This window comes from Canis aureus, chromosome 27 (assembly GCF_053574225.1).
Source record: "Canis aureus isolate CA01 chromosome 27, VMU_Caureus_v.1.0, whole genome shotgun sequence".
Lineage (NCBI taxonomy): Eukaryota > Metazoa > Chordata > Mammalia > Carnivora > Canidae > Canis > Canis aureus.
The window spans coordinates 39,206,553-39,222,717 of NC_135637.1; the positions used below are offsets into that span (position 1 = coordinate 39,206,553).

General features: G+C 39.8%; 1 protein-coding gene across 3 annotated transcripts in view; it reads left to right on the forward strand.

The window, feature by feature from the left end:
• Positions 1-16,165, forward strand: part of PRKG1 (protein kinase cGMP-dependent 1) — a 1,198,597-nt gene that overhangs the window by 150,434 nt on the left and 1,031,998 nt on the right. For all 3 annotated transcript variants that reach the window (XM_077874878.1, XM_077874877.1, XM_077874879.1), the window contains exon 2: positions 6,556-6,722. In XM_077874878.1, coding sequence (XP_077731004.1) covers positions 6,556-6,722 — 167 coding nt within the window. The remainder of the gene's footprint in view (positions 1-6,555; positions 6,723-16,165) is intronic.

Genomic DNA, 16,165 nt, shown 5'->3' on the forward strand with positions numbered 1-16,165 from the left:
TTTGGCTTTTGAAGTCAGAAGGATGATTGCATGAGTTTCATACGATGTTTTAAAACGACTTTTGGCTGATTTTTCCACTCTCAGTAACAATTTAATAGCTTTGACTACTTTTTTTTTTTTTTTTTTTTTTTTTTTTGCTTTGACTACTTTTTGAAGTGCCTGGAAGTCTTTGTCAAATGGAGGGACCAGATAGTGATTCTCATGCTTCTGGGCCTGGCCTACTTGGCCACATTGGCTATGGCCTGGTGTGTATTCGGGGGTGGGGGGCGGTGGGGAGTGAAAGAGAGGCTGTCACTGGAGAGAAAATTCTAGGTCCCTGAAGATGGCCTGAAATCGGAGAAGAGGCCTCATTCTTTCCTTAATATGGAAAAGCTGCCTGAGAGCCAGTGACTCAAAGTCCAGGACAATGGAGGATTTCTGAGACAAGGGTTCTCCTCTATTAACACAGTAATAAGGTACAGCTTTAGCATCCGGTAACCCGTGCAATACATAGCAGAGAACCCCTGGGAACTTAGTAATATTTTAAAGTACGTGTGTGTTACTTTTTTTTTTGTCTGATCCGTCACCTGCCAATTATACCTCTTCTGCTCCTTCCCTGTGTTCCTGAGGCTTTAGAAGATGCTGAAGCACCATCACAGCCTCCCAGGAGCTGCAATGTCACTGCCCTGCTCCCTCCTTGTTCTTTAGCCCGGGGGTGGGGTGGGGGTCTGCCTTTGGGTCTCTGGACAGCTCAAGCTCATTCCAACCTCTGCCCCTTGGTATGTCTTCTTTCTTCAACTTAGAATGTTCTTCTCTTCAGTCTTCACGTGGTTGGATCCTGCTGTCATGTCATCCCAGCTCTTTGAAATAAGGCTGGTGCCATGCAGACAGTGCTCGCCAGCTGCAGGGTGACCACGATGTGCAATAGCCTTTTGCTTAATGTTGAGAAAACTAAGGCTGTTTACTAAGAGGGAGCACTGCTGGCCTCCTCGTTAGAGAGGCAGGTGTACACTTTCCTACACTTCCCTAGAAGTGCTGATTTTTCCCTAAGATTATGTAGGAAGACAATTTCTCTCGAACATTCTGTGTCTGTTCAGGAACTCTGCAGTAGTAAATGGGGAAGTGGACTTTCTAGTTCCTTTTCTAAAATCTGAGAGTTTGGAAGACCCATGGCTGGAAATCCTGGCATTAAATTATCTGGAGGATATTATACCACCTAATGAAGTTTTTAAAGAAGGAAAGGATTATGGTGTTGGTTTCGGCACTTATAAATTAAGGCACATTAAGTTCTTAGGGTGTTAGAAAAATAATCTATATCCAGCTATGTGCTGGAGCCAACTCTTAACTGGCTCGTATAGGAACTTGCTTGTTAAATTTTCAGGAATTTTGCAAGCGGGTTCACTTTACATTAGTAGCTTGAAATTGGCTATGGTGGGAGTATTTATACCAGAGAAATTGGCAAATGCTACAAACCAGGGCTTTTTTTTTTTTTTCTCTTTTTTTTTTTTTCCCTCTTGGAGAGCCAGTTTACCAGCACACCATTATATATAGCCAATATTTCAGAGGCTGACAACTTGATGATGACAAATCAATCGGGCTAGCTCAAAATAACCAAGTTCCTTTTATGGTGTTTGTGTTTTGAAAGCCACAAATTCGGAGTGTAGGAAGAAAACATTTTTTTAAGAGATTGTTTATACACAGAAGCAACAGGATCAAAAATCAAGATCTTTGTATTTGCTTCTTACAGCCCCCAGGTCGGGCTGCCGCATTCATGCAGCATGTTGTTAAAATATGTACTCGGAGAGGAGATAGCCACCTTCTGGAACTTGTGATAGCAGCTTTCCCCAGCTCCCACACTGATAACACAGCTCACAGGTCTCACGTGCGGCATCATATTTCAGTTTCACTGAGCGTCTTCGACTGTTTCTTCGGGGAAGGAAAAAGATTCACAGGGTTAGGACGTGGAGGCTCCGACTGATTATAGTCCACAGGGTTGGAGCAAGTAGGGACTATTGGGAGTTGACCTAATGTTTCAAGCTTTCCATGAGAAAGGACTTAAAGGGAAATTGCATGAAGAGGCAGGGCCTTAAGTATTACCGCCAAGAATATCTTCAGAGTTGTGCCACCCAGGGGCATGAGATGGATGATCTGTGATGTTTCAGAGTCCAACATGTTATTGGACGATGCTTGTGCGAAGGGATAAATGCTAAGAGGTAGGTCCTGTATTGCTTGGTTTGCTTTAAGGTGCACACACACATAGATGAGCACCTGCAGTGTGCTTCTAAAGACACTTGAGACTGAATGTGTCCTCCATCTCATAAGACATGTGAGAAGCAAGAGCATCCTGAAGCCCCCTTCCCCCCTGACCTCGTGGTAAGCATTTGGAAAATCTGGACAATTCTAAAAGATTGCATTGGACCTCGTTGTTTCACCTTTGCTGGCATCTTTGTGAAACAAGTTAATAGTGTCACTTACGAGAAATGAGAAAGGGGTTTTCTTCTCTCATCCTTGGACTGAGCAAATTATTTCCTTTTTGGAAGAGGGCTTTACTTCTAAGCTGGTGGCATTTCTGGGGCTTAGATTTTGAATGGAGCACTATTAATATTTCCCAAAGGATAAGACACCATCTATAGTTAAACAAGTTGGGATTCTGACTGACCAGTAACATCCAGGCTTTATTATATCAGAAAATACGAACCTATGGATGATGACCTTGCTCTTTGATGCAAAGAAAACAAAGCAGTTTTTAGTAAAGAGCATATTTATACTATTTGATTAAAATTAAGTTCCTAAGGATCAAATAAGTCCTGATGTTAGGAAACATGATCCTAGAACGATAGATCTCAGGAGTCACTTGGGAGGTGCTACTGCCATGCTTGAGGTCAGAGACAGTAAAGAGAATTAAGAAAGGAGATTTCATGAAGATCATAGACAGGGACCGAGTTTTGCATCTTGTGTTGAAGACTCGAGAAACAGCTCTTTGCCTCAGGAGAAACAGAGTTTTGGCAAGCTGAAATTAAACAAACAAAGAGCTTAAGAGCCCTGTCAGACTACAGTAAAAGTCTCACATTTAAAATAGTCTATTCTGACATTCCTAATGACTGGCTGTGTCCCTATTAAGTGAAAATTCCTACCATTAGTATTTACACCCAGGCCATACGAACGAGAATCTATTGAAAAGAAGAATTTGAATACACCAATCATAGCCAGTCAGCATTAAATATATCATGATTTAAATGAGAATTCAATTAAATGGGAATATTTTTTTATTTCTCATAGCACGCTTCTTATAAACTACCTTTAAAATGATTTTCCAATATAAAAACGCATGCCCATTCTAGAAATTTTTATACACAGAGAAAAGTAGAAAAAAAAAAAAGTTTGATTTATTTATTTATTTATTTATTTATTTATTTATTTATTTATTTATGAGAGTGAGCAAGCGCGTGTGCAAGCAGGGCCCAGGGCAGAAGGAGAGGCAGAGAGGGAGACTCTCAAGCAGACTCCCCGCTGAGCATGGGGCCCAACCCAGGGCTCCATCTCATGACCCTTAGATCCTGACCTGAGCTGAAACCAAGACTTGGACCCTTAAGGGACTGAGCCACACCCAGTAGCTCCTGTAGTTTTGTCACCAAAGGCAACCGGTGCCAACATTTTGTTAATTTCCCTCTAATATATTTCCTCCTATTGTTTCAGGTCGTGATCGTACACCCTCCTCCTCCCTACGTGTTACCTCTACCGCGATCAGTACGGTTACTGCCTTCTTCACCCTCCACTTCCTGGGAGTGACATTATATTTGCCCTGGTCTTCACGTATAGCTCTGTGCAGCTGCTCATCCCCCCCGCCCCGTCTTATCAAGCAATAACTGACATGTGTCACTGTGTGAGCTTAAGGCGTACAGCATGGCGGGTGGTGCGATGTGCATTTATTGTGACACGTGGACCACAGTAGGTTTTAGTTACCAACCATCCTCTCACATAGATTTAAAAAAAAGAGAGAAAAATTCCCCCTCCCGGCTCTCTGTGTGTCATGGAGACGTGTTAGCTATACTCATCTTGTCCGTCATCCCGGTGCTTACTTACCTTCTAACTGCCAGTCTGTGCATTTGACAGCCTTCTTTCTTTCTTTTTTTTTTTTTTTAATATTTTATTTATTTATTCATTCATGAGAGACACAGAGAGAGAGGCAGAGACACAGGCAGAGGGAGAAGCAGGCTCCCTGTGGGGGCCCGATGTGGGACTTGATCCCAGGACCCCGGGGTTATGGCCTGGGCTGAAGGCAGACACTCAACCCCTGAGCCCCCCGGGGATCCCGACAGCCTTCTTTCAATTCCTTCTCCAGTCCCCCACTTCTGGTAACCACACATCTTGTCTCTGTTCCATGAGGTCGGTGTGTGTTGTTTTAATATTAGATTCCACATCTAAATGAGATCGTACGCTGTTTTTCTCTCTCTGACTTATTTCACTCCGCATGATGCCTTCAGAGTTCATCCAGGTTGCCACCAATGGTAGGAATTCCTCTTTTTTGGCGGAATTATATTCCATTGTGTGTGTGTGTGTGCGTGCGGGCGAGCATGTGTACCACATGTTCTGTGTTCATTCATCCATCAGTGGACACTTGGGCTGTTTCCATGTCCCAGCTGTTGTAGATAATGCTGCTGTGAACACGGGAGTGCAGATATCTTCTCAAGTTAGTGTTTTTGTTTCTTTTGGTTTTATTCCCAGAAGTGGAATTTCTGGATCAGATGGTAGATGTATTTTTAAGTTTTTGAGAAACCTCCCTACTGCCTTGCACTGTGGCTGCACCAGTTTACATTCCCACCAGGAATGGTGCACGAGGGTTCCACATCCTGTCCACATCCTCACTAACATTCGTCACCTCTTGGCCTTTTCGATGACGGCCATCCTAAGAGACATGAAGTGATGGCTCCTGGTTTTCTTTCATTCTACATTGTCTTATTACCTAAATTTCTCTTTTGTCTCTGAATTCTCTTATAAAATATCCCCTTATTCTAAAAACAATTCTACATTCTGCTTTTTCACTTAAAAAATAGTCTAATAATTCCCCCCATGCCGTTAACATTCTTCATAAACAATTTAATTGCATCGTAACAGTCCATTTTAAGTGTATTTTTCATAATGGTAAATGTTCAATCGTTTTTATTTTTTACGTATGCCTTTTTGTTATTAAATACCAAAACCAGTTTAGACATGATGTGGGAAGGCTCTAGTCCAGTTGGACTGAGGTCTGGAAGGAAAGACACCCAGAAATGGGGAGAACTAACGCGTTAGTTACTATTCATTACTCTGTCATTTCTCTGAGAACCACTCGTGAAGAAGATGGGGACAAGGACCAGCTCATAGTCAGATCTTTTTCAAATTAAGACTCTTTATATAAAATTCCCAATGTGCTGCCTTCTCTCCGTGTTGTTAAGGTTCTAACTGTTGTCTTATCTCCAACAGCCCTCTGATTGTGCTCCTCTTGGTTTCTCTTTAATTTTTATTTCCGTAGGAAATCATTTGGAACTTCTTATCCCTGAGAATCAAATTATCACCATCTTTAAATTCTGCAAAACTTTCCTGCTAACCACTGAACCCCAGTTACATAATTCGTAAATATCTTTCCCGCTGACTGCCTGTTTAATCCAGGTCTAAATCATGTTGTGTTTAAAAACATCCTGTTCAATAGTTTTATCCGCCCGGTTACCTCACTTTAAGCTGTTTGGAGAAATAGACTTTCTCTGAAAATGTGTAAGGTATGGATAAAGAACTATTTCTACTAGTTGTTTCAAACAGCTAATTAGGAACCCAGTTCTTAACATGTTTTACCAAAATATTATTCTTGAACACCCGCACCATAACTCGCGTTATAGTAGCCACTTGGCATGGAGGAGAGAAGAAACTAAAAATGATCCCCACCCGCATGGAGCGTAAAGTCTAGTGGAAGAGGCATATAAAAAATAGGTAAACAAATCGTTTTTTTACCATGCGTGTGTATTATACGGTACATCCTGACGTTCTTTTGTAATGTGTAAAGATAGTGATAACAGTGTTTATTCCATAAAATTTTCTTGAATCTTTTTCACATCTATTCCTTTTATTAAAAAAATTTTAATTCTTTTTTATATATTTTTTTAAATTGGAGTTCAATTTGCCAACATATAGCATAACACCCAGTGCTTATCCCATCAAGTGCCCCTAAACTAAGCTGCAAACTTCGGTTTAAAGTGCTTGTCCAAAAAAAATAAAAATAAAAAATAATAAAGTGCTTGTCCATTGGTTTTCTCACCATCTTTGTGATCAAGACACATTCTAAACCAAAATGGGAACGGTGTGAGTGTGCTTGTTTCTGGTTGGTCACGTGTGCATTAACTTCTCACCCTTTGAAGGAGAATTTCTCAGTGTCTTTCGGACTGCCATGGGATTAGTTTGTTCTCGGGTCCTTCACAAAATGATTGGATTCCTAACAAGAAAATGCATTGTAATGTGCCAGGGCGCTGTCCGGCTCTGCTAAACTTCACAGACTGTGCTAACACTTGTAGGATGTGCCAATAAATCTTCCCTCTCTTCCCCTAGGTCCAAGGATCTCATAAAGGAAGCAATCCTTGACAATGACTTCATGAAGAACCTGGAGCTGTCGCAGATCCAGGAGATTGTGGATTGTATGTACCCGGTGGAGTACGGCAAAGACAGTTGCATCATCAAAGAAGGAGATGTGGGGTCACTGGTGTACGTCATGGAAGGTATGGTTTGTAACTCTAATCCTCTGACACTCAGATGCTGCCTTTCATCTTATCAGCCTGCACACAGATGGTGATGTATTATATGGTATGGTTCCACTTCTGTCTTTTGTTCTTGAGAAGCAGTTTGGATAGAGGTGGAACACGCTTTAGACACAGTGGCTGAGTAGTCATATGAAGCGTTCGTGTTTAGAATACGAATCTGAGAATCTAGTGTGCTTTTAGACATGGAGAAAGGATGAGAGGGCGAAAGAGGGAAATGCTGTTGATTACAGCGGGCACGTCTGCATGCCACCAGGTCGTTGAGCAAGCTCGCGAAGCTTCCAGAGAAGCTCAAGACTTGCGGAAGGTATTTTTGGCCAGATAATCCGAGTGTCGGCTCTACCTTTAATTTTCAGTGTATGACTAGGTCTCTTGCTCTCATGCTTCTATAAAAAGAACGTTTTCGGTGATTTATATGTGCATGAAAGAAGAAATCAGACTGGTCGGATGACCTGTTAGCTATCTAATTAGTAAGAGTGATGGACTGTTTCCTAAATCTTGGGCAAATTAAGATAGAAACGGCTTTGAAAAACAACTGAGGCAGGCACCACCCAAACAGATCGTACACCTAGGAAGATTTTCATATCGTATATCTTTAACTTGTAATTTCTAATACCATGTCTTCCTTCTGGGAGAAAACAAAAGCCTGAAGATGACTGGGTCAGCCTGGGACAAAGTGAGTTCAGAAGTGCCTGTAAGATCAGAGAGTTGCCGTATAGACGTTAGTCAGTTTATAGGTGGTGATCAACGTCTTACCCTAAGCATTCATGGCAGTGTCCCAGAACTGTCAGGTTGATAGGTCATTCAGAGGGGTGTATTTGGGCAAATGACTTAACTTCTCTGGGTTTTACCTAATTTGTCAACAATCCTGTTGATTGCCGCTACTTCCTGGTAGTGGTTCTCAGCTGGTGAGGATTCTATCCCTCCACAGGACATTTGACAATACCTGGTGACATTTTTGGCTGTCACGGGTGGAGGTGGGGAGAGGTACTGCTATCTCGTGGGTAAAGACCAGGAAGGCTGCTTCGCCGGGCTGTTGCCCACAACAAAGAATCATCTGGCCCAAATTGTCCTTAGCGCCGATGTTGCAAAATCCTGCTTTCTCCTGTCTTTGTAAGATTGTTCTGAAGTAATGTGAAATAATTGGAGATCAGGTTTAATGTAAAGTATAAAACAAAACAAAACAAAACAAAAAATAAAGTATAAAACATTGTAAAATAACAGTATGTATTACTGTTTCTATCAAATACTTGGCAGGACGTAAGAAATGTGCTTCCTGCATATGTCATTCACCTTTTAATTTTTCTTTGTGATCGTTTTTGACACGTATGAGGTGGTCAACTACTAAGTCATAATTTCGATCATTTTTTTTCTCCATAAGTTTTCAGCGTTTGGGTCAGTGTCATGAAGTTTTTCTCCAAAAGGAAATAAATGTTCAGTGAGGCTCTCTTCTGAATAAAACCAAGACACAATAGACAAAAACACAAACAGTATTCACTTGGCAGACAATTGCAGGGGAAGAAGATGAAATTATAGGGCAAGAGTATATGTGGGTAGTAAGCAGAAAGGATGAGAAAAATGCAGGGAATATACAGAGATCAAGTATAAACTATAAATACAGAGAGAAATGTCAGGAAGTGTTAACAATTTAAAAACCAAGTTTCAAGCATTTCTTAGTTTATAGTTTTCAGTGGTTTTGTCATTGATTTTTCAGATAATTTATTGTCAGTCACGTTTTTAAGAACATCCTTATTTTATAAAGGAAAGTCCACCTTACTTCCACTATTTGCAGATGCTAATTATTGAAAATCTACTCAAGAAATGGATGTTTCCAGAACCTGTTTGTTGTTTTCCTTTATCTTGAATATCTCTTACGAAAATAGATATCCATGCAACCTTGGAAATTTTTTCTAAAAAACAAAAAAATTCTCTTAATCCATACTACCTTAGCTTCTAAGACTAACTGCTAGTTTACTAGCTATGTCAGAAGAAGCTTGGAAATCCTAGTGTGTATTTACTGAGCGCTTAGAACAAGGTCCAACACACTGAGCATGCTTTTTATAATAAATGCTTGCCGTGTATAAAATTTATTTACCTTCAAAACAATCCCATGAGGTAAGGGGTAATATTTATTATTCTTCTTTACAGTTGAAAAGACAGAGGCCTGATGAGGTTAAGTAATTTGCCTGGGTCTCCCAACTAGTTTATAGTAGAATTAGGATTGAACCCAAGTCAGGGTTCTCCTAAGAAATGGAGCCGATAGATAGATGGATAGATAAATGGATAGATAGAGAGAGAGACGATTGATAGATCTTGATGGATAGATACTTATTTTAAGGAATTGGCTCATGTGATTGTGGCACTGGCAAATCCAAAAATCTACATGGTGAGGTCAGCAGGCTAGAGATCCAGGGAAGAGTTGATGTTGCCGTTCAAATCTGAAGGTCAGCTGTTGGCAGAAATCCTCTTTTTCTGGGGAGGTCTGCCTTTTTTTTTCGATTGAGGCCTTCAAACAATTGCACGAGGCCCACCAACATTCTGAAGGTAATCCACAGCTCAAAGTCTCCTGAATTAGATGTTCATTTCTACAGAATTCCTTCACGCAAGTATCTAGGATAATGTTGGACCAATAATATCTGGATATCGTGGCCTAGGAAGTTGACACATAAAGTTAACCATCCCAGGTCCACTTCTTATCAACTGGGGCACCTGCGCGCATCTCCTTAAACCGTGCTTAATTTCCAAGTAAAGGTGGCAGCAAGTTCGAAGCTCCACCTAACATGATGTGACGATTCTGAGTAGGGCTGAAAACCCAGTAACACTTTACCCTAAAGAGGGTACAGAGTCCTGGGGTACTATTTGCTCTTTCCCTTAATATTCCGTAATTGAGATGCTATGTTGTAAAGCTAATACTTAAACACTGTGATGTAAAGTCTCTATATCTCGTGTTACATGAATAAGGGGGAATGAGAGAAGAAAACGAAGCGTTTTGTGCACATACATGCCCTTACACGCACACGCCTACACACAAACATATTTATGACAAAGTAAAGAAGAAATACCCATGACAGGCTTCCCGACGTAAAGGTAAACATACTAATCCCCCCCCCCCCTTGCTTCAAGCCAATTCTGATGAATTTTATTTATCTGACTTTTCCTGCTGTATGGACTAAACAGCAAGTCCTCTTAATTATCTTTCGTAAAACAGGATTTTAAATAGTGTATCAATATTCGGAGTCACAGATTTTGCAGTAATGCTGTTGATTGCCTTCAGCTAAACTCACGAACGTGATATAATCTTATAAACTGATGCCGATCTGTCCCCAAGCTGTGATTCTAACCAGTTCAGTGTAACTTTGGCCGATCTTGTGCTAATACCCTTGTGTCAAAATAATTTCAAATTAAAAACAAAAGGTCATTTAAATTTTTATAAGTTTTAATTGAAGAAATGTTTCATTGTTTAATTAGCTTTTTATCAACGTTTTTAATCTTCTCAAAATTTAGATAGCAATGTTCTTGATAGAGATGGATTCTTTTTCATCTGTGAGCATTAATATTTATAAAGAGCAATCCATAGCAACTACGGATGAGTAGGTTATGGAGGATCATTCACAAACTTGCTTATTATCCAGACATTCAGGAAAATACCCAGGGAATTTACGTGGAAAATCAGTCCGGTTTTCTCTGTCTCTCTTTACTCAAATGAAGTTTCTTCATATAATGCTGTTTAACATGTGCCTCAAGTAGCTTTTATTTTAGCTGGGCAGTGTCCCAAGTATGATTGCACACCTAAATGCCAGAATTTTCTCATCGTTTTAGCAAAAGAGAATAGTCATATGGTAAGACTTCACTAATTAGGAATGACTGGGGAAAAAAATCATCTGGGGGTAGTGTAAATATATTATCATATATTTTCAAGCAAAATGAGTTGTGTCACTTTCAGATACTTAAAATTGCTGGCTAGTAGAAGTTTCAATGTTAAGTTTGAGTCAGAATTGTTTGGTATTAGTTTTTTAAAGCAGTAGCATAAGTAGGTTACATTGCTGAGGCTCTGTTTATATTTTAATTATGTTTTCAAATATATAAATGACTCTTAAGAAATACTTGAATGCAGTGTATTTTCTTAAATGGACACTAGCCTTAATCATGATGTGATATTTATTACTCTCCTTATACTCTTACCCTCCTTTTGGTTATCATAGAGACATTTTAGTCTGTTGTGTTCCAAAATAATACATATTCTGATTCAGTGACTTTCAATGGTGATGTGAATAAAGCATCTTCTCCGTGAATCTAATTGAATATTTTTATACTGAAAAATGTTGAATTTGTATCCATCAAAGTGGTGGGCTTGTACCTTTTCTGTGATGTTTCATTGTGGAAGCAAATAGATCACATTTTATTTCCTAAAAAAAAAAAAAAAAAAAAAAAGGAATGTCATCTATTTAGCGTTCTATGAGCATTGGCTATTTTTAGTTAAACTTTTCAATGAAATTATCCTTTTTTTTATGAGGTGCTTGTTAATGATAATAGCTTTTATTACGTACTTATAAATGCCAGGTAGTGTTTAATCCTTTCATAAGTATTACATTTCAATCTTCATAGCAACCTTGAGGAGTAGATATTCTGTTCTCTGCATGTTAATAGATGGAGACCCTGATGGATAGACAAGGTGGGTAACTTGGCCAGGATCATCCCACTGGGACGTTGAGGTGTGAACCTGGGCTATGTGCTCCAGAGTTCCTACACATAAATGGGGCAATGATAACTTTCAAAGTGCAGATTAGAAGTCTTTGTGGTACATAATTATTAGGTATTATGATCCCAGTTTTAGGAGCCCATTAAAGATGTGCAGCATTCAACCATAGGCTAAAAAAATGATCTGATTATTTTCAAGGAAAATAGAGAACTTGAATGACCATAGTGCAAAGACAGAATAATTCAGATGTTTCTTTTTTTTTTTTAAGGATTTTATTTATCTATTCATGAGAGAGAGAGAGTGAGAGAGAGACAGGGACACAGGAAGAGGGAGGAGAAACAGGCCCCATGCAGAGAGCCTGATGTGGGACTCGATCCTGGGACCCCCAGGATCATGCCCTGAACCAAAGGCAGATGGTCAACTGCTGAGCCACCCAGGTGTCCCCAGGTGTTTCTATAAATACCTTTTATGTCTCTCTGCATCCTTTGAACACTGAAGAGCTTATTGACCTCTCCATCCATCTTCAGTGGTTCACTCCTCTCCTGTTACCCATAACTCCTTCCTTATTGAAAGAGCATTCGTGCTTTGGCTTAATCTTGGCCCATCTCTCTGTCCTTATGGTTGGGACTCAACTCTGCTGTACACCCGGAGGGACCTGTGTTTTCTGTCTGTAGTGAATAGCGTTGATTTTGTTTTTGGCACAGCCCACCCCCCATTTTTTTTAAGAAGCTCATCATGCACAACTCTTTGAATATGGCCTTTGTACACGGATGCTAAGTGATACTTAACTATTCCCATGAACACTCAGGGACTCACTTTACTATTGTTACTGCACAGAGACTGTACCTTTTCCTTCTGAAGACAAAGTTGTCGGGTTGTCTGCTCGGCAGCTTCCTTCCCCACTCTGTGCGTCGATCCCAGGTCTGCCCGGTAGACTGATGTCCAACACTGTTCATTCATCAGTGGGGACGGGAATCATCCTGCTGGCGCCGTTGGGAAGTAAACTTGCTTGACTTGGTACTTTCAGCTCTGCTCACCTCTCCCCCTGAAACATTTTTACTGACTTTATATCATTAAATGATGTATGAAAGCTGACATTCAGAGAGGGATTTTATATAAAATTGAACATTAATGATGAGCCTCGCCGTGTCATTTGGCATTCAAAACACTACCTGCGCTCGTGAGTGTGAGGGAATTGAATGCATTTTCATATGAATGAGCTTTCTTGGTAATTTTAATATGAGAAACAGACCATTTTATTCTCCAAAATCTAGGTGTTGCCTTTTGGCCTTATGAGTTTTTCATGTTAATCTGAAAGCTATCTTTAGAACAGTGAAATACGGATGCGCTTAAAGTTGTTTTGCAGCTCTTTCATTGGGCCAAGCTTATAATATTAATGTGGAAGAGCAAACCTATGACTGCTTATCTAAAACCGAAAGAGACATCTGTTTAGAAGAAGTCATAAACCAAGTGGATCAGGAAGTATTAAATGCAAATATTAAACTGTATCTCAGTATGGAGTCAATGGCGAAGACAAGGGTCTGAGATATTTCGATGCAATGGGGATATCACATTGATTTTGGGGTGCCGAGCTTCAAAAAAGCCTTTGATAGACTCGACCCAGTCCAGGAAGTATAATTATATATATCCCACCCATGCATAGATGGAAATTTTAGGAAGAAAGCATACTTTTTAGATACTGAAAATGCTGTCACTTGAAAAGGGAATTATTCCTCGTGAATCTACGTGACCTAAGGAGAAATGCAAGCTATAGGGAAGACTTTGGAATCAACATGCTGCTGAATAATATGCTCCAGGAGTGAAATGAGCAGCCTGATGTGATGGCAAGAACCCCATCTCAGGAGTCATTCCAGCAGTGACTGCAGAGCATCTGCTTGGAGAGAGTTTGTGGGGGTGAAGGAGGGATTCCCTGTGGCTGACTCATATGCCGTGCATCTCCCATCCTTTCCCTAAACTCCGACGTTCCCTGTCTGTGGGGCTGTGAGCGCGTCTCCTACAAGCTCTCCTATGAGAACCCAGCCCTCCAAAGGCTTCCTCTCAAGAACTCCCCTGTACGTGCAGTGTTAAATGCTTTTGTACCATGTTATGTAACTCGAATCATCTTGCACGTATTTTCCTGTTGCTTAATTTTTTGGTTCAATTTTATGTTGCGCTGCATAACCCAATTTATTTATCCCTTCTGCTAATGATTATATTTAGACTGTTTCCAGTTTTTTTTTTTTTTTGCTCTAAATTGCTAATGAGCCTGAGCAGCTTTTCCTGTGTTCAAGGGCCCTCTGTGTTTCTTCAGTGAAGTGTCTGTTGTAGTCTTTTCCCCATTTTTTTTCTGTTGGTTGGTTGACTTTACATAATTTAATCCCTGCCAGTTAGGTGCCTGGCAAATATCTTTCTCAATCCGTAGCTTTAATTTTTACTCATCTATGACTCTTTTGATGAACAGAAGTTACTAATTCTAGTGTAGGCAAATACATCAGTCTTCTTCTTGATGTATGTTTGCATCTTGGTAAGAAGTTCCAGAGGGCAGTATTCTTCATGCCCATGCTTATGTGTATGCGTGTGTCCGTGAAGGCAGGTGCTTGACTTAGGTGCATGAGGAATTATCTATCAAGGGTTATGTCCACATTTGTGATCTAAATGAGAGTTGTCCTTTTTAAAACAGGAACCCGGAAAGGCAATACATTTTCATTTCTATGTTCCTTTTTCCCTAATGTATTTTAAGAATTCTTTATAAATGGTCCTTAGAGGATAGTCTATATATTTTTGAATACCCTTGGAGAGAACAGTGTCTTTTTTTCTGTGAGGGTGCATTGGATATTTGGAAATAATCACGAGTCATTTAGTGATAGATTTGATGAGTAGGGATAGATGATTAAGCCAAGCCATACGTTTTTCCTTTGGTGCTAATATAGATAAAGATGTGTGTGTGTCATCGTAAAGTAATGGCATTTGTTGTACAAGTCAAGAAAAATTAGCAAGATGTTTTCAGGATATCATTTTTGGAAAAATTGACATACTTTGAAGGATAACGTTCTTACTACTCATTAAGCTGCTTACTTCTTTGGTTGATTTTGTAAAAATAGCTTGATCACATTGTGGTTCTACCAATGTAGCAATGTAGCTTGCTCCATTTTTATTTCCAAAATTTTAATGGTAGAATTGAATTTATTACATCGAGGAGGGCAGTAGTGTGGCTTTTCTTACTTTTGAAGACTCTCAAAAGATAAAATCCTCGAAAATTAACATATCTGCTTTTTTTTTTTTTTTTTTTTTTGAGACAGAAAAAGTAGGAGAGCCATCAGGGTTTTGTTGTTGTTGTTATTGTTGTTTGTGTTTTTTTTTTTCAAAAAATCAATCTAAAATTGGTAAAGGATTTCATAGGTTATGTTAAAATAGCTACAGGTATCTTTCTTACTATTACTTCATACCAGTTTTGGGTTTTATTTCTACGCTCATTCATTTTGCTAAACTTCCCACCCCTCCATTCTGCGATTTTGAGAGAATGCCAAATTTGAAAGTTTAAAGATGCATTTTCAGTGAACGTTCAAAATGAGTACAGCGTCGCTGAAAAAAAATGAAAAGAAAATCTGGATTAGTACCGTTTTGGCAACCGTGTGATCACACATTGATTTCCTGCTAATGAAGTAAAACCGACTTTGGGCATCAGGACACGGGACGGGTGACCGGTTTGCATGCTAAATGTTACACAGGCTTCTGAAATTGTCGTGGGTTCAATTTCAGAGCACAGAGATGTATTTCTTCAGACTTTTAACAAGATTTCAAATGATTTTTGGTGGGGGGTGGTGGACAGGCTAATGCTTTTAATATCCATTCCTCTAATGAGAAGCCCCCGAATGGTTAGCAGTTGTGTTGGCAGGTTCCGGAAGGGCTGGGCAGAGAGGAGCTGCTTCCCAGCACCCAGAAGCTGCGTGGTGTGGCTGCCATGGCAACAGCCCACCCCACCCCCGGGACAAAGGCCTTGCAACTGGTCTCTGAATCCTCCTTGGAATTCTTCCCTGACTCCACACTGGGGAAAGGCAGCCTGTAATAGCACATACCTTATCTGGGTTTAACTGCTGTAGCTTTGGAAGGTTGACGTCTGAGTCTGATCTTTATAGTTAGGCCCATCTGTAAACTCCTTTCTGATGAAAATGAAAACATTTTTGTGCTTTAACTTCTTAAGGTGCGCGCGGAGATATAAAATTACGATGGGTGATTTAAGAGGCTATTAAAATTAATTCCCCCAAATTCACGCTTTATGCGTATTCAAAATACCAAGAAATTATTGGTGACTGTATTTATATTAATGATTTATTTAGTACCATTTCTTCTTCCTGCCTTGTTTGCCCAACTTTACCAAAGCTGATTGTCTTTTGGGTCCGATGAAACCACTTGATAGTGATTCATAGAAATAAATGGAAGTAGGTGATTTTAAAACAAGAGACAGTATTTACTTTCTGTTGACTGTGTGCTGCTGTCTTGTGTGACTTAACAAGAGCACTGAAGTGACTTTGATGCTTTTCATTCTCAAAGCCAATTAAGTGACTGTTCTTTTATCAATAGCAAAGCTATACTGGAAAAATCATCTGGTGAAGGTGGCCCAGTGTTAGGAAAGGTAGTTTTCCATTTCACTAATATGCAATGGTGTATTTACAGAGTAAAGCTAACACTTTTCACACAATTATAA